The following is a 21,205-nucleotide window of genomic DNA, read 5'->3' on the forward strand; positions in this document are numbered from 1 at the left end:
CTTAATTCTCTGACCATTTGAGTGCTTATGGTCATGCTTAGGGTCCCTTGGAAACCCATTTAGGGACCACCTCAGACTTTGCAGGTGATAAATGTCTTTTTTTTTTTTTTTTTTTTTTTTTTAAAGAATGCAAGCAGCCACACCCAGGGCTCTCCAGGGAGGACTCAGAGGTGCAGTACCTCCTTCCAGCCATTGGGGGTGCCATGATTTACTATCAGCCTTGAATCCCTAAATCACCTCCCTCCCAAGTCGTGGGTGTTATCTCTGGCCCATGGTTGGGTATATGGTAGGCAGGAGAAATGGGAAGAGGCCTTGTGTGGGGTGGAGCCGTGCTCACCCTGGCTTCCCTAGTCTGCAAGTTCACTATTGCCATCACTCAGAAGCTCCAGTCTTGGGTCTCCTTTTTCCTTCTTTGAGACTCAGTGGGCTCCCAGGACCTTTCCCTGCCCGGGCCCAGGAATGATGCAGTGGTGGTGCAGCAATCCTAGCTCAGTTCTTATCACGCAGTGCAGTCAGCATGTGTCCAAGGCTTCACAAGCCTCTTTAATAGCAGCAGACACAGGGCTCACCATGACGACAGTAAGTAACAGTAGTTGTGTCAGTAGCAGGACCGTGCATTTACGTTACATTTGGTTTCTTGCTCTGAGTGTGCTTGGGGATGGGTGGGGGAGGGGAGGGCTGGCTCAGACCCTCTCCTCCTTCCATTCCAGCCCTTGGTGATCTGGGCTCTCACCGGAGAGTCTACGTCCATTCAGTAGAGGAGGAATGTTCCTTCTTGGCTTAGCAATGCCTTCTAGACTTTGGTGCGAAGGGCGGCCTATTCAGTGGGTTGTGTTGTTCTGCTTGGGATGCTTGGAGCCCCAGGGGTGGTGGAGTGGGGGCTGCTGGCTTTCTTCTGGGGGCCTGCGGCCTGTGAGGTCTTTTGTAGGAATGGAGGCCCTTTACTGCACCAAGAAATGTTGAGGCTGTGGGCAGAGAGGGGTGCCCAAGGGGGCTCTTGCTCTGTCTGACTTCTGGGGGATCCCCAGGTGGGTGGGACGGGGGAAGCAGCTCCCAGCGGTACGGAGGGGCGGAAGCATCATGGCCTAGACTACAACAAAAGACCAACAAAGAGTCAGATGATTTGAAACTGGACAAGGTGGTGACGTGTGCAAAATTAGCCTGCCTTTTCTGAAGCTCTTTGCTCCCCTCTCTCTTTTCTAGGGAAGTTTCTCAAACCTTTCCACCTCCTTCTCAACAGAATCTGTTCTCTGGAAAGTCTCTGATAGTCTCATTCTGCCAGGGAATAGAGAGTGATGAAGCTGGGTGTGTTCCATACCCTAAGCCATTTGCATTTAAGGGGATTGTCTGATCTAGGGACTTTCAGTTCTTAATGGTGGACTCTCTGTCACTGGTAGGGAAAATTATTTAGGATGTAAGGGGTTATCTCAGCCCTTTAAGTCAAATCTAAGCAAAGTTTGGTACCTTTAGGGTAGAGTAAGGGAAGGGTAGGCACAACGGGAAGCTCACCTTCCGGACATTGTAGATCCAGTTGAGATAGCCTGTGACCTTGGTGTATACTCCTGGGGTACTCGGGCTCCCACAGCCATGGCCCCAGCTCACGATGCCCACCACTTGCCACTTGTCAGAGTGATACATCAGGGGCCCACCGCTGTCACCCTGTGAGACACCAGAACGGGCTGCCGGAGAGGGCACGCAGGTGTGGGGTGGAGGAAGGGGCTTCTCTTCCTTGGCCTCCCACCCCTGCATTAACGCATCTATTCTGTGCCTCCCAGTGCTCTGTGCTGTTCTGCCTTCACTGCCTCTGCCCATGCTGTTCCTGCAGCTTGGAATGACCTTCCACTTGCGGCAAAAGGGTTCTGTTTGTGGTCAAGGAAGTTGTTGGCTGCTGTTAGCCTTCTCGCAGGGATTCACAACACACACTAGCAAACCGAAGGCTCTAAGGGGTTCGGCGGTGAGAAGCCTGACTGTCTTTGTTTAACCTAGCATTTCCCAAATTGATTTAGCTACTCATGGGGTGCCTACTGCATGCCACCTACTGTTCTGGACAATGTCCTTGGGGAGCTTAGAGTCAAATGGAGAAGAGAGCAAGAAGAACAAGCAAACAACAAAACAGATTAAGAATATGTCAGATAACAAGAAGTGTACTGTGTGGGTGTCTGTCCCAGATCCTATAGCCCCCCAAGACTCCCTCCCTCCCGATAACACCGTAGCCTGACTGCCCCCACCCCCACCACTGTGAGATCCTTGAGGGAAGAAGACACTGTCCTCCAAACCACTCTTTATCTGGCATTCTAGAGATGACTAAGAGACACCTCTTGAGTGGAGGAATTTAATGACCGAGAATGGGGACAGGAGTAGGGTGAGGGGCTTTAATGCAAATGGCTCAGAAGATCCTCTGGGAGCGGAGGGAGTGAGGATGCATCCCGGGACCCATCAGTGCGGTGGGTGGGGAGGCCTTGCGCCAGGGCTTAACCAGCATTAGATTGTTTTCTCTAGTGCAGTTCAGGATCTTGACAGTTCTAGAGAAAATAGACCTGGTGTTCTGCCCTCAAGTGACAGGGAGTAAGATGAAGGGAATCTTTGTATGTGAAATACGCATTTGAAATCTTCCTGCTTGTTTCCATCCTTCCGTCTTTGACCTCGACCCTTGACCCTTGCCTTCTCTCTCTCCCTTCCTCACACATGGAGTGCCCACCACATACAAGACTTCAGGTGGGGCAGTCCCCCTCTGGGCTTTGCCTCTCCGAGACTAACCTCCCTAGCCAAGGAACTCCCTCATGATCCCACCTGGCAGGTGTCCACGCCGCCCTCCAGGACGCCCGCGCACAGCATCTTTTCAGTAACCTCCCCCTGGTATGCATCCTCCGCGTTGCACCGAGCGCGGTCAATGACCTGCACGGATGCCTGCAGCAGCGTGTCCGACATCTTTCCTGGGAGGTTGAAAACACACTCACATTCCCAGTTTTGCCTTCTACCCCCAGCCCGGGATAATTCTCAGGGTTGCCTGGCACCTTGGTGCTTGGACTTCCAGGATGGGTTTTTCTGAAGCATGGTCGTCCTTCCCGTCACTTCCGAGAGCTGCTCCCTCAGCCCTGTGGTCCTGAGCTTGGGACTTACCTCCACCCTGCTCCGTAAAGCCCCATCCGATGACCCAGAGTGGGGTGGCTGGAGTGAGCTCCTCATCGAAGAAGGGCAGGCAGATGGGTCTGACGGTGCCTGCCAGGAGCAGAGAGAAAGAGGGAGAGCCTGGTGGTTAAGCCCTCTGAAAAGGTTGACGGCAGGGTTTGTGGGATCTATTTTCTATGGGACCTTAACAAAAGTGGCATGAGAAAAAAAAATTCTGTGGTCAAATAAATCGAGGAGCTATGCGTTAAACATAATAAAACACATTAAAAATTTTTTAAACCGTATCTTTAATATACTCGTATGGACCAAGACGAGAGCTCTACTATAAAAATGTTTCCCAAACTTACTTGGGAATAGAACCCTCATTTCTCCAAGGGACTAGAGTCCTGCACGAGTGGCAGTTGGAAATGCTATCCATAGATATAAATACTATCCAAACATGAGTCCTCTACCAGAGCTGTTCAAAGATTCCGTGGGCTTCCCTAAAAGTAATGAGCAGCCGGTCCCTGGAGGAGACCAGATGGGCACAACCCCTTGGCAGAGATATTGTGCAGGCTCTTGGCATCGGTTGTGGGTGGAGGATGGACTAGATGATCTTTTAGGTCCCTCCCAACTCCAAGATTGGACGCATCTACAATTCTCACTTGAGGCGCTGCGCATGGAGAAAACAGATTTCCCAAGAATCCAGCAGGAGCTGACAGCTCAAGGGGGCCTCATGGCATCACTGACGTTAGGCTGGTAAATTCACTGGAGACAAACGTACAGCCAAGGGCTTGAGAGGACAAATGATGTGCCCGAGGCCACTTAGTGAGCTCGTGGAAGAATGGGAGAATAAGCTGATCCACGGGGTCTATTCCCAGATGCCGCCTCTCACCGGAGAACGTGAGCGGAAACTGAAGCTTCACGAGGGCAATGTCCTTCTCTTTGGGGTACGTGGTGTTGAACTCAATGACGGAGATGCTGGCCACAGGCAGGGATGGGAAGTTGCCCATTTTGTCTGAGCCAGCCCTCACCTTCCAGTTGGATACATCGAGATGCTTCCTAGGGGCAGAGGCAGAGTTGAGACCTGAACCAAGCATGAGGAGACCTTGTCAAAAGCTGGGTCCCCAGGGATCTGGAGACTGGGGTGCTGAATGTCCCCACTTGAGGAGGTAATGATGGTGGGGGCAGGAGTGGCAGAGAAGGAACAGGTCTGAGGAATCCCCTACCAAAGGCCCAATTGCAAAAGGGGATTTGATCCTTTCCCCCGGTGCAATCTATCCAAGGAAGCTTCTAATTGGAGGGCTGAGGAAGGGGCTGTACCCAGTGCCTGAGCTCTGGGGTCCTGGCCCTCTCTCCTACAATGCTTTTTATCCTCTGTGTTACTCATGTGATACTCGCTCGTGTTGCCAGTTATGTTACATACTTGTCTCTCTTCCTCTTGACTCCAGACATTTCTGCCTGCTTAGTGTGCAGGGCTCGTTCTCCAGGAAAGAACTTAGAGCTTTGTAAGATCCCAGAAAAGGTTAAGAATCACTGGCCGACACCATGAGTTCCTCTAAGGCAATGATGGGATCTAACACACATGGGCACATGATATAGTTCTCATCATCTGAGGACTATGTTGAATGAAAGGAAGGAAGGGAACAAAGAAAGGAAAGGAAATAAGTGAAGAGGGCCAAGGAGTAATCCTTCCCCAGAGGTTGGGGCAGGCCTCTCTCTGCTAACCTGTAAGGGAATCTATGCTTTTTTAAAGTTTTTAGCCATGACAAAGGAGTGGCAATGACTCTGGATCCTGGAACCAGTCCGTAGAAGACTGACAGAGGGGGAGTGTTCTCAGGACTGCAGGGAGATGGAGGGGAAGAGCTGTGGCGTGATTGATATGGAGCCAGACTGAGGACACTGGGTATCTGATGGCTTCCCAAATGGAAGGGACCAAGCTGGGTGACCTGCGCCCTCTGCTCAGACCCGGAGTGTCCTAACCAAGGATATCATGTCCAGTGTCTCCTTGAGGTGGCCACACCCTGGCACACAGTCTGTAGAGGGAAGGCAAAGAGGGGCGAGAGCATCGAGACACAGGTTGGGAGACGGGGGAGCCAGGCGCTCCGGTCCCTCCAAGGCTTTGATCCCCCAGGGCTTCTGTGCAGCGCGGGCCTTACCTGAAGCAGTGGGCTGCCGTGAGGATCCAGTAGGGGTCCAGGATGCTCCCTCCGCAGATGTGTTGTTGGTTGTACTGGATGCTGACCTGCCAAGGCCAAGAATCCACGGAGGCCTTCTCCCCGCCCACCACCCGAGGGGCCTTCAGGCTCTCCCCACAGGCTGGAGTCAGGAGGAAGGAGGGAGAAATCAGGAGTCAGGCGCCAGAGGGGATGGCCTTCCCTTGGAGCCCAAAGTCCATCCCCTTAGAGCAGGGCCTGGAGGGGTGGGGAGGACCAGGCCAGTTTTGAGCTATTTATAGGAAGACCTTGAATATCCCAGACCATCGGCTTTCCCGCAATCTCCCCCTCCTTTGTTCAGCCTTGGGTGTGTTAGAGTTTCTATTGTGAATGTGGGTGTGTCCATTGTGCCGAGAATTCATGACCTTCAAGCCAAACAGTGATGCAGAATTATGAAAGTCCTGCCCAAGCAGAGTGTCCCCAGTCATTCCGCTGAGTATTGGCAAGCAGACGCCCACAAACTGCTCTGGGGGAGTGGGAAGAAAGTGGATCTTCCTATCTTAAACTCCCCTTTCTCCGATTCCCCCTCCCCCTCTGTGTGAGTCTCCCTGATTGACAACTTTCTTTCCCATGCTACTCTCCTTGGCTTTTCCATCATGACCCTCAAGCTCTTGTAAAAGCCTCCATTCCCACCTCCCTGCCCTGCTCTCTGCCTCTCCAGTCCTGGAGGTCACTGCCACAGTGGTGCTTCTCAGAGGAAAAGGCTGCCCTTACCCCCTCAGAGCCCCGAGGTATCTCTCTTTCTAGAGTAGAGTTTAAAGTCCTCCTTCTGGCAGCTGCCTGCAGTCTTCTATCAGGTTTCTGTCTAGCCGAATCGATCTGCTTGTAGCTCCCTAAAAAGTCCTCCTTTTTTTGCTCAAGGAAGTCCCTGTCCCTGAGATGCTATCCGCTGTGCTGTTTATCTAAACCACTGATTCACTCAGCACATTTGAATCAAGTGCCTACTGTGATCAAGGGTGCAGGAAAGAGAGCAGAGGACAAGACAGACCAACAGATGTGATCTCTCCTTTCCGGGAGCCTAAGGCTCACGATTTAGCCTGGGCACCACCTCCAGGCCACCCAACCCCTGGGGATTTTTCTGGTCTTGGAATTTCCATAGCCTGTCCTGGGTGCTGGCCAGCCGTTCATTTTGGTTGTGCTTCAGTCTTCTCAGTGAGCCTCAGCCTTCTCAGTGAGACTCCGGGGAGGGTCTGTGACCACGTGTTGGCATCCCCCCCCCCCCCCAGGAATTGTGGGTGTCACCTGATGGTGACAAAAAGTCTTAACATCCGAAGAGGAAGCATATCTACTGCAAAGGCAGTGATGATGACCTCGTTCTACTCAGCCCGTCGAATTTCTGGCCATCCTTCCAGGCTCTGCTCAGGTCTACCATGGGGCTGGTTGCGTGAGCTGGACCACAGTGCTTGTTTTCTCTTCTGATCTCCTCTATAAGAGCAGGGAGTCTCCCAGAATCCTCTTGGGCAGCTGGACGAAAGGCTTTCTAGGGAAGTGGAACCTCAGAGAGATCAAGTGCATTATTCAAGGTCACGCTGGAAGCCAGGGGGTCTCCTGGCCTCTGAAGATCTCTCTCTGCCATGTCAGCTGTGGCCACTGCTCAGTTTGCACCACACATAGAGCCTTGCGTCTCGCTCCTCAGCTCAGTCATAAGCTCCCGAGGACAGTGGCTGATGCTTTCCCTTGTCGGGTATTTTCTATTGCTAAGCAGCACCTGACTATGCTAGACACGGTCTAACTGTTCAGTGTCTTTTGGCTAAACTGAACATGGATAATTTGATCTTGGATAACGGGGCAGACTGTGACCCAGTGACGGGGGAGGGAGGGTGTGGAGGCCCAGATCTGTCCTTTCCAGTTTTCTGTTCCCTGTTCTCTGCTTAGGCTGTGGGGCTGTGTGTGGATGGTATGGAAGGGGTCTTAATGTCACCCACTTGAAGGAGCATTGACCTACAAACCCAAGGCCCAAAGAAGGAAGTTTGGGACAAAACAGAAGGAAACTTAGTCTGAGAGATTTAAGAGTGAGGATGAAGGTCTCCCTGCTCATCGCTGGCCCAGGGCCCGCACCCTCAGAGATGAGGCGTACTCACCAAGGCAGTGCAGGGAAACCAGGGAGCCTGAGAGGCAGGGCCTGGAAGGGAGACACAGAGCCTTGTGGTTTCTGAGAGGCAAGGATGCCGGTCCTCTGGCATGGTTGACCCCAGGCCCCTCCCAACACTTGGGAAATCTGGGACCCACATTCTATGGGACTGCATGGAAATGACCTGACCACTCAGCTCAGTTCTGCCTGTGTCTGAGCCCCTCTTGGCAGCCTAGAGTGGAAGAGCAGAGTCTGGAACAGTGTCCGTTGTACTGGGGGCTTTCCAAGTGGGGCGGGGTGGGGGCGGAGGGAAGGATTTGACTGGAATTAGAGGCAAACCATCATTCTGCTACCATCTTGGTCCTTTTCAAGATTCACTCTTGGATGAATAGCAGCCCTGAGTGGCACCCCTGAAGGCTAAGAAGCCAGCGTCCTCTCTGAGGCTCTCTGCTCCAATGTGACAGTTTTTCTCTAGCTGCCGGGCTCTATTGCAGGACTGTGACACATAGGAACAGGCCACTGCCAAGGGCCACGCAACCTTTTCCCTGGGGCGCTGGGAGTGTGGAGCCTTCTTCCTCTGGCCTGGGTGAGTGGCTGGGAAGGACAAAGTGGCCTTTGGAGTCTTGCCTATTGGGTTTTATTTTATTTTTTTAATTTTTTTTAAATGTTTTATTTATTTCTAGGAGAGAGAGGCAGTGCGAGCAGGGGAGGGTCAGAGAGAGAGAGGGAGTGACAGACTCTGAAACAGGCTCCAGGCTCTGAGCTGGCAGTCAGCACAGAGCCCAACGCGGGGCTCGAACCCACGAACCGCGAGATCATGACCTAAGCGAAAGTCGGACGCTTAACCGACTAAGCCACCCAGGCGCCCCTTGCCTATTGGGTTTAATTGGGAACATAAAGCAGCAGGAAAAATTTTGGTTTTAGCCACCGACACGTGGACCGCTGTCCAGCTGTCTGTTATATATCTAAAAAACGGAGTCAACCCAGAAAACCTCTCAGAAATCTGATAATCTGATTCTCTAGCCCTTGGTATCTGACAACCCTCATGGCATGGAGTTCTTCCTGTTGTCTCGCTTACATCCCCCTTGCTGCACCTGTTCAGGGAGGCAGCCAGCCTCGGCACGTGAGCCTCTTACAGGCCAGAAGGCATTTCCTCACTTACCCACTTAGATTTCGCACCTGAAGCTCCTGGCTGTTCTCTGTGATTCCAACAACATCCACGTCTTGGTCTGGGCCAATCCTCACGGCTTTGAAGGTGGGTTTGCTGTTCATGTCGGGAAGGGGAGACAGAGAGATGTGAGCGGGGGTGGGAGGTTAGAAGAAGATACTGGGGGTAGCCCCCACTGCCAGGACACGGGGGTTAAAGAATCCATCCCAGGACTTGGCTCTGGGCATAGCACGGATATGGTCTTGCTTCTCTGGTAGCGAGGTCTGGTCTAGATCCCGGAGCTCTGGACAAAGGTTAGAGACATGCTTTCCTAACGCCCAGCTGTAGCCCCATTTCTTTTTTTTTTTTTTTTTTAAATAATGTTTTTATTTCTAGTAGAGAGAGAGAGAGAGAGCGTGAGCAGGGGAGGGTCAGAGAGAGAGGGCATCACAGACTCTGAAACAGGCTCCAGGCTCTGAGCTGGCAGTCAGCACAGAGCCCGACGCGGGGCTCGAACCCACGAACCGCGAGATCATGACCCAAGCGAAAGTCGGACGCTTAACCGACTAAGCCACCCAGGCGCCCCAACATTTCAAATGTCCTAGCATTTTTTTTCCCTGGTTCACAGCCAGGAGAACAAGGGGGCAAAGGTTAGCTCCCTCCTCACCTCGAGGGCAACTGGAATGTGGATACTTGATTTTCCAAATAAGGCATTTGGTCTGAATTTGGTAGTGGGGGTACACTTACGGGTCCCGTGGAGATGGGGCAGGATGAGATCAATCTTTATACAAGTCCAGACAAACGCTCTTCCCACCTGGGCCACCCTTACCCTTTCTCTCCGCTAATCTGTTTGCCTTCTTTCAAATGTTGGGTTTAAGTCTTTGCTCCTCCAGGCAGTCTCCCCTGATTAATCCCGTTGTTCTGATTGTTCCTTACAGAATCTCTCCCATCCTTCCCCATCCAGTCCTGCCAGTACTGGCTCTGTGTGCAGGGCTCAGGTTGACGGAGGCACTGGCTGACTGGTCACTGGTGTTCTCACATTCCCAGGCGGGAATCACCCACTCCCTGGTGTGGCCCGATGCTGCATCTGGCTGGACTGGAGTCTGACAGTTCTGGGTTTTTTCTTTTTAATGTTTATTTATTTATTTTGAGAGAGAGAGAGAGAGTGCACAAGCGGTGGGGGGTGGGGGGCAGAGAGAGAGACAGACAGACAGACAGAATATCCCAAGCAGGCTCTGAGCTGCCAGCACAGAGCCTGAAGCGAGGCTCAGACTCACAAACTGTGGGATCGTGACCTGAGCCAAAATCCAGAGTCGGACATACTTAATTGACTGAGCTACCCAAGTGCCTTGGTGCTGGGTTTAAGAGCCCTGGAGATGGAGGTTTTTGTCCTGGCTCCGATACTAGCTTGATGTGTAACCTTGGCAGGTCACACCCTTCTCCTGGTTTCCTTACGCCTCAGTTTCTCCCTCTGTAAAATGATAGGTGGACCTGATGATCTCCAGAGCCCCTCCCACTTTGAACCCTGTAGGCTCTTATGGCCCTGGGAGACGGGCTTCCTGTCTAGGCGGAGGAAGAAAGGTAGAGAAACCTAGACCCAGAAGGAGGGACAGGGGTGGAAATGGACAGTTCCAGGAAAGTTAACCTCTGGTCACCACTTATATCCTCAAAAAAATATAATATCCTATTATTGTGTCAGAATAACTCTGACCAGCTTTGACTTGGAAGCTGGTTTGGTGTGTTAGTGAACTCTGGAAGGACAGAAGCTGCAGGAACCTATGACCTTAAGAAGGCCTGGGGACACCTTGGTTGCATAACCCAGCTGCAGCCCTCCCGCAGGCGGGGCGAGGCGGCGGCGGCTGCTGCTGCTGCTGCTGCTGCTGCTGCTGCTGCAGCTGCTGCTGCTACCATCGCCTCACTGCAGCTGGGCTGGGCTGCAGCGGGAGGAGGGGCTGGCTGCGGGGGAGGCTGCGCTGGGCGGCTGCTGGGGAAGAGCAGGGGCAGGGTGTGCCTTCCTGGCTCTCTTCAAGCATGAAGTTGGCAGAGGTGTCCTGTCCGGGGTTGTACCCTGTGGGGAGCAGGGAGCAGAGGGGGCGAAAGGGTCTGATGGCGCAGTGATGTTGCCTGGAGCGTTTCTCGAAGAAGGACCCTGAGGCTGCTTTAGGGCTCCACGGGAGGGGGTTCTGTGATTGATTGATGATGTCTGCTTGGCATTTCTCATTTCAGCCTATACTCTGGGTCTAGTTTCTTAGACTCCTTGGGGCTTTCCGGGGAGGAGGTACCCCACTCTGCAGCTGATTAAATGGGTTCTTCTTCCTCCTCTCTAGTTAGGCTCTCTGAGCGATCGATGGCCTCACCTCTCCTCCCTTTACAGGGAGAGCCTTGGGAGAGGAGAGAATGACCCAACCTAGACACAGATGCTGCTAGAATTCCTGATGCACAGGAATGAAGGGGTCTGGGGCACAAATTTCAGGCCTCTCCCTCCCAGCTCCTACCCAAGCAAGTTACTCATCTTCGCTGAACCTATTTCTACAACAGATACTGTAAAAACGACCTTTTTGGCTTTTGCCGAGATCAGATGAATATACACACATTGTGCAGGCACCCTTACTATGATTACATAACTCTTCATCCACTGAAGATTTGAAATTGCTTTTGAAATTTGCTGAGACCATGAGAGACTCTTGAATGCTGAGAACAAACTGAGGACTGATGGAGGTGGGGGGGAGGGGAAGCGTGGTGATGGGCATGGAGGAGGGTACTTGTGGGGATGAGCACTGGGTGTTATATGGAAACCAACTTGACAATAAACTATTAAAAAAAAAAATTTGCTGGGAGAGCCGGGATTGCTGATGGAGCTCAATGAAATCAGGATTGTCTACACCTAGATGTTAACTGATGGGACATTGAATAAGTGAATTATATTCTGGGGCAGGGTGGCTTTCCGCAAAGCCAAGAAGGAAGGAAGCTTGGAAGGAGCCAGAACTGTCTGTTGGGGGTCATGGTGAGGCTTATGTTCTCTTGCTGCACCTCACAGCCATCCTATGAAGTTGCTAGTACTTTACCCAATTGACTCCTGGGGAAACTGAGGCTTAGGAGATTGAACTTCATGTTGCTTGTACATGAAAGTGCTTGAATTCAGGAATGGTTCTGACTCCAGAATCTATATTTTTGGGAAAGGAGGAGGAAGGGCGGAGGTCATAGGGGTGAGGGGACAGCCTCTGGAGGCTTGGGCTGGGTACCTGTCGTAGCCCATCTGCCCACAGGCTATCTTGGCCAGAGCTTCTGTAAAGTTGTCGAAACAGGCAGAGGCCCAGCTCCTCGTGGCCGGGTCCAGCACCTGCAGAGTGGATCGGTCCCTGGAGAGGCGGACTGAGAAGGGAAGAACCAGGGTCAGCTGCACGTCAGGGGCCCGTCTGGCCCATCTTCCTCAGAATTCATGAGGCTGGCACAGCCTCCCTACACCCAGACCCTGGCACATCACAGAACCCCAACCCTTTCAGCCCCAAGGGAAGTCCTTCCATTTGGCTCCGCCCAAGTGAGCCTCGTTTTGATGGTAGCTAGGGTGACCAGATGTCCTGGGACAACCGCCATGTTGCCTGTTGCCCTGGGACAATTACTAAGAACTTTGTCTTTTGCTGCTATAGATACCAGTTGGTGATACATGGGGACTCTACCCATGCCCCCACACAGCTTGCCCAGCCTAGGGAACTTCTTAGTGAGGAACCTAGCTCCTTTTCCACATGAGGTCAGAGGGAGGAGGTTGAGAGGGAAATACTATTGGCAGTAGAATTGCAGGTGCCCATAGGCATTTGACTTCTGATTTAAAAAAAGGAGATATGTAAGAAGTCACTTAGTCCTGCACCTCGAAAGCCCCAACACCCATCTCCTGGGCTATCCTTTCTTTCCAGAGCCCACGTACTAGGTGGAGGAAGCTGGGCGGCCCCATCCAAGAGGGAATACAAGTTTTTGTTTGAAACATCCCCTATTCCTTTGAAGGACCTAGCTCAGTCTTGTTACATAGCGTGTTACAGTGAGCACTTAACCTAATGGACAGAGGGATCAACAGCTAGTCAGTGGCCATGGCTATTGGCCTTACTTTTCTAGTCCCCTTGAAGGAACAGATTTCCTAGAAAGGAGAGAACTCCCCTGGGTCATCCAATCCAGCCCCCTGCCTCAGCTCCACCCCGTGTGCAGCAGGATGGGGCAGGCTCTGTTGGAATTTCCTGTCCCCTCTGGGCCTCTGTTATCAGATATTCACTGAGTCTTCGATGCATGTTAAGTACTGGGATCTCGTTGGCAAGATCTGGTCCTGTTCTTCAGAACCTTACAGTAGGGATGGAAACTGACCAGTCAGTTGGCAGATGCTATGCAGGGGGCCAAGGGCACTGGAGCTGGTTTCCTGCTGTCCCCGCACCTCTATGCCCCCTCCAGCCCCTGGACTCACCTGCCACTGGGGACTCATCGGGGAAGTTCTTGACACAGAGCTGCTCATCCTCCCCCGAGGCACAGTCCTGCTGGCCGTCGCACACCTGCTTCCTCGGGATGAAGTGGAGAGACTGCCCGCAGAGGAAGTAGTATTTGTCCAGAATCACCTTGGCTGGAAGGCAGGGGCAGGGAGGGGGCCGTGAGGGCTGACAGTCAAGCAGGCAGCCAGGGGGGTGGCAGAGGTTGTGTGTCCCTAAAACTATACTGGGCTCTAAGGCAGAGGAGGGTTCCAGACCCCATTATGCCACTTGGTAGCCTGTGTGGAGACCCCAGTTGTTACTCCGGCACCACTGCTTGCCCAGGCCTCCCCTGGATGAATTTGGCCCCTTCTTCTCTCTCCATTGCGGCAGGACATGTGTGCAGAGAAAGCAAGCTCTCCTTCTTATTAGTCTAAATAGAACAGACCTAGGACCACGTATAAGAGGATTAGGAGGAACTTAACGGAGGACCATGGGGGAGAAGAAGGGGGGAAATGGTGGGGGAAAGGGAGAGAGGCAAACCATGAGAGACTCTTGAATGCTGAGAACAAACTGAGGACTGATGGGTGTAGGGGGGAGGGGGGAGATGGGCAGGGAGGAGGGCGCTTGTGGGGATGAGCACTGGGTGTTATATGGAAACCAACTTGACAATAAACTATTTGTAAGAAGAAAAAAACCAAAACAAAACCAGACCTAGGACCACGGCAAGTCTGCTTCTGCTGCTGCAGACCCATTGCCAAGGCTGGCCAAGTGCAGGAGGCAATCTGCATCTCCCACCTCATTGGGGCTCTGGCTGGTGTTTGTGCTGGGGATCCGCATTCCCATCTCCACAGACAGTCCCCACTCTCAGCTGCCTCTAACTGCCACGCCTCCTCTCTGAGCCTGGGTGCTCTAGTGGAAGATGAGGGTTGGGGCCCCATGATCTCTGAGTGACCATGGCTGCTGCTGGTGGAAATACCACCATGGTTACAAGCACGGGCCCCCGAAAGGCCCGTCCTACCCAGGTAGCAAATGCATGCCTCTGTTTGTGGCCTTGGTCACCTCTCTGCACGCTGCATGCTGACCCACACTTTTGCACCACCTGATTTTCGTCTGGGTATCTTACACACATTATCTCTGATAGCCCTCTGACAGCCCTCTGATAGTTTACAGATGAGGAGTCTGAAGTTGGGAGAGGTTGAAGGACTTACTCAAGGTCACAGCAGCAAGGGGCATGCCAGGGTCCTCACCCAGGTGCCCCGACTCCTAGCCTGGTCCCTCGTGCCCTAGCCCCCACCCTGAGTGTGACTATGGGGAGGTGAAGGCAAAGACAGTCACAGGAGTGGGAGCTGAGAGGAGGGACTATGGGCATCACAGGTCATTCAGTTCCCTCGGTTACAGGGTGCTTGCCGGAGATCACACTGGGTCTAGGCACTGGCCGAGAGGAAGACAATGCTAAAGGCAGGGAGGGTGTGCTGTCTGCCCTGGGTGGAGCCTCCCCGGAGCCTTCTCTCTGTGTCTCTGCCTCACGAGCCACAGGGTTCTCTGCTGCTGCAGCCAGTAAGGCTGCTCAGGTGTCTGCAAACCGCCCGCCCCCCTGCCCCGGCCAGTGGCCTGAGTGGGTTTGTAACACATGCTGCTGTGCTTTCTCTGTGGCAGAGATCATCTGTGGGTAGGTGGGAGCTGAGCTCACCTCCCCCTTTCACTCCCTTCAGTGCAGGGGTGGATGCGTGTCACAGAAAGCTTTATGCAGATCACCTGCCTGTGACTGCCGGGTGATAGGGTGGAGGGTAAGGCTGTGCTCAGAGAGGCGGGTGGGAGCTGCCATTTGCTGTGGGGGTGGGGGCGGCCACTTACTGAGGACAGCCGTGACGATGATGGTCGCCAGGCTCAGCAGTGCTGCGATGATGGGGACCCCCACCTTTTTGAAGGTCTCCAGGGGAGTGCGGGATTTGCGCAGAGGGGTGACATCTGTGAGACGGAAAGAGCCTGCAGTCAGCACTTGAAGACCTCCCCTGCCAAGGCTCACAGCCTCCCTGCCAGGGAGCTCTGGTGCCCAGTCACAGAATGCTTTGGGGACAGTTTTGCTTAGCCCAGGGGTTTTATTCCTGCAGACTGGGCTTAGCTTCAGTGGCACGTGGTCACTCTACCTCCTTCCTTACCGAGGCTTATCCATCTTTCACCTGTGCCCTTCAAATGAGCCTCTAGACCATGGTGTCTTCCTCTTGTTGCGACTTAGCATCTTCTGGGATGTTTCACCTTGTCCTATCTGCCCCAGAAGAGGCAAGGACTCACTCACTTCACTATCATTTATCCTCTTTTCTGACTTATCTTTTGATGAAACTGTAAGCTTGAGGAGGGCAGGGACCTGTGATGCATTATGAGCTTAGTAGAGCCCTAATAAATACTTGTGAATGAATGTGTCCTAATGGCCTCCATCTCCAACTGAACTCAAGAAACCAGTGAGTCCCTAGAACGGTCCTTGTCTTTAAGGAGATCGAAGTTTGGGGGGGAAGAAGCACACAAGGACATAGTTGCCACTACCACCAGACATCAAAGCACTTAAATGGACCTCTTTAGGTGGACATGGGGTGGGGTGGGGGTCTAGACCGGCTGGGCAAAGGTCTGGGGTCAGGCGACTGTGTGTTCCCCATGTGCCTGGGATGTGACGTGGACAAACACATGTTGTGGAGGCAGGACTGGCATCGTCAGTTCATGGAGAGTCTTGAATACCTGCGGGAGGGTTGGATTTTATCCTGAAGGCAGAGTGGAGCTATGGGAGGCTTTTGAGCAGCAGAGAGACACGATCACATCAATACTTAGAAAGATGAATCTTTCATCAGGGAGGAGTTGGATGGGAACAAGAGTTTGGGGTCAGGAAGACCAGGTAGGAGCCTGTAGATGCCTAAAACAGAAGTGATAATAACTATATTGTCCATTTCATATGGTTATCCAAGGAGATGGTACAGAGGCAAGGATTTGAAAAAGTTAAATTCTCAGGAAGTATCAGAGATAGACTGATTCTTTCACATCCCCTCATCTGGCAGGTAATAAGCTGGGGGAGATGGGACTTCTCCTCCAGGGCGAGCTAGAGCAGGAAGCAGGGCAACCCTGAGAATCCCTAGAAAACAATAGGTCAACTCTCTTCCCCTTACCTCTCCATGGCTTGCTCTCTCATCTTCTTCAAGTTATTCTTCAAATGTCACCTTCCTTGTGACACCTTCTTGACTTCCCTACTTAAAAGGTAATTTCCCAACTACCTGTCCTCTTCCCTATTGTTTTAGATGCCTATCAGCTCTAATATACTCTATATTTTACATATTTTGTATATGTTCTGTCCCCTCCCACACCTGCCTGAAATGAAGGCTCCATGAAGAGAGGGCTTTTTGTCTTTTTCGTTCACTCCTGACTCCCTGGTGCCTCAACAGATATTTGCTGAGTGAATACATGCATTGCTCTTTGCTTGATCTTGTGAGTATATCCTTTCTGTCTTTCTTACAGGTCTCGTTTTCTGGCTTGAACAATGGCTAATTATATGTCTGTCTTGATCTCTTTCCCCAGCTTTTCAAAAGCAGAGAATGGCGCCCAGCCAGAGACTGGTGCTCAGTAAGTGCTGATATCATTGAATCTGTTGAAAAGGAAAGCATAGAAAACTTTGTGTTTCCTCAAAAGGGAGAGTTTAAACCTCAGACGCAGAGCTCAGGCCCTGGGGGTGTGGGCCGGTATTGCTTGTTATACCCAGGAGCTGGCACATAGGAGAATATCAGTCTTAGCAGATACTGTTTTAAAGTTCCAGTAGTCAGTGTGCAGAACTGTCCTCTTTCCTATGGCCATGGATATGGTGACATTTTGCTCATCCATTCAGGCATGATTTCTTTACCGAGCACTTACCGCTGGGGACATGAGATGGGCTTGTTTTTTCAGAGGTCAATCATCTATTGGGAGCCCCTTGATGGGTTCCCCTGTCCAGGTCCCCATGTCTCTGCCTCCCTGAGGTTCTCAGGGAGAGCATCATCAGGATGGGTAGAGTTTTCCTGGTTTACATTTCATACTTAAGGTTAACAAAGCCACTGTGAGCCTCCTTGCCTGGCACTGTTCCTTCCTTCAGCCTGTCCTGCACACTGCTGCCGGACACAGCCCCCCCAAATACTGTTGTCTTGTAATTTCCCTGCTCGAGGACCCTGCATGACTTCTGTCTCCAGACCACACTCTTCTCCAGACTTTCAAAGCCAGTGTGATTTGGCCTCCCTCTCTTCATCACGTGAGCTTCACACTGCTAATCCTCGCCAGCCCCGGGTACCATGTGGATGGTTCGTGCCCTGATCCTTGCACACCTGCTTCATTCTTACCTCTGAGCCTTTGCTCCCGTTCCTCCCTCCGCCACTGAAACCCTCATCATTTCCTTCCATCTTGTGGTCCTTTACTCCTGGGGGGACTTCGTCAAAGCTCGCCTGACCCATGGCGCTATTATCTCTGATCACTTGGTGCTGATGCCTCACTCTGGAGCTCCCTTCACACAGGCACTGGTTGTTAATTTAACTTGTTTTCTGGGTTGGCAGTTCTCAGGCTTACTCAGCTGGTAGAACTCTTGGAAGTCTGGTATTCTCTGGGGACGCTGTGGTCTATTGATACATCTAATTCCAAAGTATAAACATGCCACCATCTTCTTGCGGGAGATTATGTGGTTTGTAACCATTATTAACTTGGGACCCTGAAATGGTTGAAGTAAGTGGGATCAGTTATTTCCTTGCTGATCTCTCATAGTAATTTGTTTTTGCTCACTTGTTTTGCTGATTCAGTAGGCTATCAGGAGTAGCTATCAATGGTTTAAGAAAATGGAATGGAGGGGGAAAAAAGCCCTTGAATTTGGGTACACTATATCTCTTAAATTATTCAGGCAAACACGATGATTTTCTAGTCTACCAGGGAAAATACATTCGTCCAACTTGTTTCGTGACAGCATGGTCAGACTGTAAACTTCATGCGGGCAGGGACTTGGCTGTCTTATTTCCTGCTTAGTCTAGCATCTAGCCTAGAGCCTGGCACAAGGCAAGCACACACAGCGTTGTTGAATGAATAAGAAAAGAACTGAACGAATGCGTTGGAGAATGACTGCTTTTGGGGTTTTAGGTTTGTTGGCCCTGTTTCCCTAGAGACCATGCTTCCTACTTCTAGAATTATCCTGGACCTCACAGTTGCTTAATACTTTTTTGTTGAATGATGAATGGGTGGGTGGGTGGATATCTTCCGTAGCATTTAGCCCTCGGTGGTGGCGGTGAGGGCCATGAAAGAGGGATTTAGTATCTAGTTGGTAACTGATTGAAACTTGGAGGCTGAAGTAGACAGGGGAAAGCCAGACCTGAGCTTACCAAGGCTGTTGAGGGGTTGATCGCTGTCAGGATCCTGTAAATGAAGGAAAAACAGTCAGTGAGTTGAGGGAGGGAACTTCTCAGGCTGGGACTAAGAGCCCAGGGGAAGTTCTTGGTTCTTATCTCTATGCCCTTCTCCCTGCTGAATCTAAGTGGAAGGGGGGGTAGGCTCTATGATATCTAATTGGTTCAAAATATGAAATTCAGTTATGCGTCTATATTGCCTGGTACGACTAGCTTACTAAGTGTAGCAACTAGCTGGCAATTGTGGAAATGACTGGCTGTTGAGTTGCTGTATTGCTGAATTTCTGAGGATGATTCTGCTCTGCTGGTCTGGTCAACCATTCGTCTACTTCGCTGGATGTAGTAGTTCTGTAAATACTTGGATCCCTCACATAAGGGGACACTTCCATGGCCAGTTGATGCCGAAAGATATCCTTACTCATCCAAGCAAATGCAAATTCTTATCACAACGAGGTAGCTCCACATAGACACCAGAATGGCTAACATTAAAAAGACTGACAATACTAAGTGTTGACAAAGATGTGGGATGACTGGAACTCTTATACTCTGTTGTTGGGAGTATAAATTAGCACAGATACTTTAGGAAATGGTTTGGCTGAATCTGCTCGTGCTATATGACTGTTCTATGATTCTATGGCCCAGGATAAATGAGGAGAAATGAGGGCGTGTGTCTAGCAAAACATCTGTGTATGAATATTTGTAGTGACTGCACTCATAATAGCTAAAAATTGGCCAAACCCAATGTCAGTCATTGGTGGAATAGATACATAAATTGTGGTATATTTGTATCATGGAATATATTTCAACAATAGACAGGCATCACCTACGCTAAATGTAATGAATCTCATAGACATAATGAAGGAAAGAAATGAGACACAAGAGAATATTCTCTTCATGATTTCATATATATGAATTTTAAAAGGTAAAGTTGATCTATGGCAACAAGTCAGAATAGTGATTATCAGTGGGGAGGTGGGACAGTTGTTGGAAGCAGCACGATGGAATCTTCTGGAATACTAGAAAACATATAGATCTTAATCTAAGCGCTGGTTACATGGGGGGCACATATGTTGAACATTCTTTGGGGGGTATACGTGATATCTGAGTATTTTACTGAGTGTATGTTATGCTTAACCGAGTAAACAGACAAAAGCAATACCAGGGTACCAGGGCACTGTGGCATTTCTGCAAGTGTCATCTTAGGTCACCATTGACGCACATATACAAATACACACAAGCCTCTGTTCTTCCACTTACACCACCTCACGTGTGCACTCAGCACACACACAGCCACGCAGGGTCAGGCACAGGAGCCGTGCACACTGGGGTCACACACCCCCTTCTCTCCAAATCAAAGGGGAAGGGGGGGACTTCCAAGGCTCATGCCTCACCCTTGTGCCTCCCAGAAGCCTCTCTTCTCTGCTCCCTTTGCAGCTGGCACAGGATCTAGAGTTGGGCTGGGGGAGCAGCAGGCCTGCCTGAGTCTGGGTCTCCATCCTGGAACTGATCTGTTCATGGTGCTGAGGTCATGGCAGTCCCACTGGTTGGGAGAAGAGTTGCAGGGCCCTGAACACTTCTGCCTGGGAGTTTTCTAGTCCCATCTGGGGGACTGACCCCTGTGTGGGTGTACCAGATTAGGTCTGGTGTGTGTGTGTGTGTGTGTGTGTGTGTCCGTGTCCGTCCCTGGGTGTTTGCTCTCATACCTGAGTGTGGCGGACATAGTCTTTGGGAGAAGGAGCCCCTTCCTTATCTCCCAGACTCTGTAATCTGCTGGAGGGACGTGCTTGGCTTTGACCTTTGGTGACATGGAGCCTTGGGCAGATGTAGCTGATACATCAGGCTCTGGAGTCTGCAGGGGCTGAGCTGGAACATAGGTCCTGAGTCTTATTACTTGTGAGCCTTGGGTGTAAGATGGTTAACCTCTCAGAGCTTTATGCTCATCCTCCTCAAAGTGGGGGAAATGACATCTACTTCAAAGTGCTACTGTGAGGCTTAAGTGAGACATGTTGTGAGCACCCTTTCCCCCTGGGCCCCCTGACATTTGCTACAGTACTTTCCCACTGGGCACCCCTTTTTCTTACTGCTTTTGTGCCCTCAGAATTTCACACTGGGCTCATACCCAGGAAAGACCAGATAAATGGCTGTTCGATGGACCTGGGCTCTGGGCTCTGCCCTGTGGAGGACTCCCAGCCACCTCTCCTCCCCCATCTCCGGGGCCCGGGTGGGGACTATTTCCAGGAGAAAGATGAGACCAAATCCTGCAAGACTGCATTGCTGTGGCTGCAGAATTGGGTAATAATAACATCAATAGTACTTAACCTACATATTGTCGGCCGGTAACAGTTCACCAGATTCTTTTGTCTGACTCAGTTCAAGTTCAGGGGTGCAAAGGATACTGACTGTCTGATAACCAGTATGGGTGGCATTACATAGTTAAGTATTCAGTTAAATATTTGACCAGGCGCTGGTCTAAGGGCTGTGGATTCAAAGACAAATAAATAAATAACTGCAATAGGATGGGAGAGGTGCCCAGACAGGCCGGGCCGGGCCCTGCCCTCACCTCCGGGAAATGGGGAGTAGAGGGTGTTGGGAGGCAGGGGGAGGGTGGGTGTGAACAGATGAAGCCTGAGTGACGGATATCATGCAGAGTGAGCGAAGCGGGCAATGGGAGACCACGACTGGTGGGTGCTTAGGGCCGGAGGCCTAGGGAAGGGGCCAGGGTGGTTAGGGACAGCCTCTGGGCTGAGGTCGGAAGGACAGGGAAGAGCAAGGTTGACGCCGAGGGCCAGAACAAGATCAGCAAGGACAAGAGGCTGGTGGTGGGG

At 51.5% G+C, this 21,205-nt stretch overlaps 1 protein-coding gene across 1 annotated transcript; it reads right to left on the bottom strand.

Moving 5' to 3' along the window:
* Positions 1-941: 941 nt before the first annotated feature.
* On the bottom strand, positions 942-19,876 carry TMPRSS4 (transmembrane serine protease 4). Its single transcript, XM_039229266.1, has 13 exons — positions 19,772-19,876; positions 18,357-18,390; positions 14,845-14,958; positions 12,990-13,142; positions 11,785-11,914; positions 8,558-8,659; positions 7,406-7,446; positions 5,268-5,427; positions 4,004-4,170; positions 3,121-3,219; positions 2,791-2,933; positions 1,510-1,659; positions 942-965 (listed from the first exon to the last, which is right to left on the bottom strand). The coding sequence occupies exons 1-13, from the start codon at positions 19,874-19,876 to the stop codon at positions 942-944; spliced, it is 1,422 nt and encodes a 473-aa protein (XP_039085197.1).
* Between the last annotated feature and the right edge of the window lie 1,329 nt (positions 19,877-21,205).

The sequence above is a fragment of the Hyaena hyaena genome, unplaced genomic scaffold (assembly GCF_003009895.1).
Source record: "Hyaena hyaena isolate Hyena2069 unplaced genomic scaffold, ASM300989v1 scaffold_37, whole genome shotgun sequence".
NCBI lineage: Eukaryota > Metazoa > Chordata > Mammalia > Carnivora > Hyaenidae > Hyaena > Hyaena hyaena.

Coding starts and splice junctions, on each gene's coding strand:
- TMPRSS4 (XM_039229266.1), bottom strand. CDS start 19,876: ATGGAGACCCAGACTCAGGCAGGCCTGCTGCTCCCCCAGCCCAACTCT. Junction 1,660..2,790: donor GCGGCGTGGACACCTGCCAG/GTGGGATCATGA, acceptor GGTGTCTCACAG/GGTGACAGCGGTGGGCCCCT. Junction 966..1,509: donor GGATCTACAATGTCCGGAAG/GTGAGCTTCCCG, acceptor CTCTGCCCACAG/CCTCAACATTTCTTGGTGCA.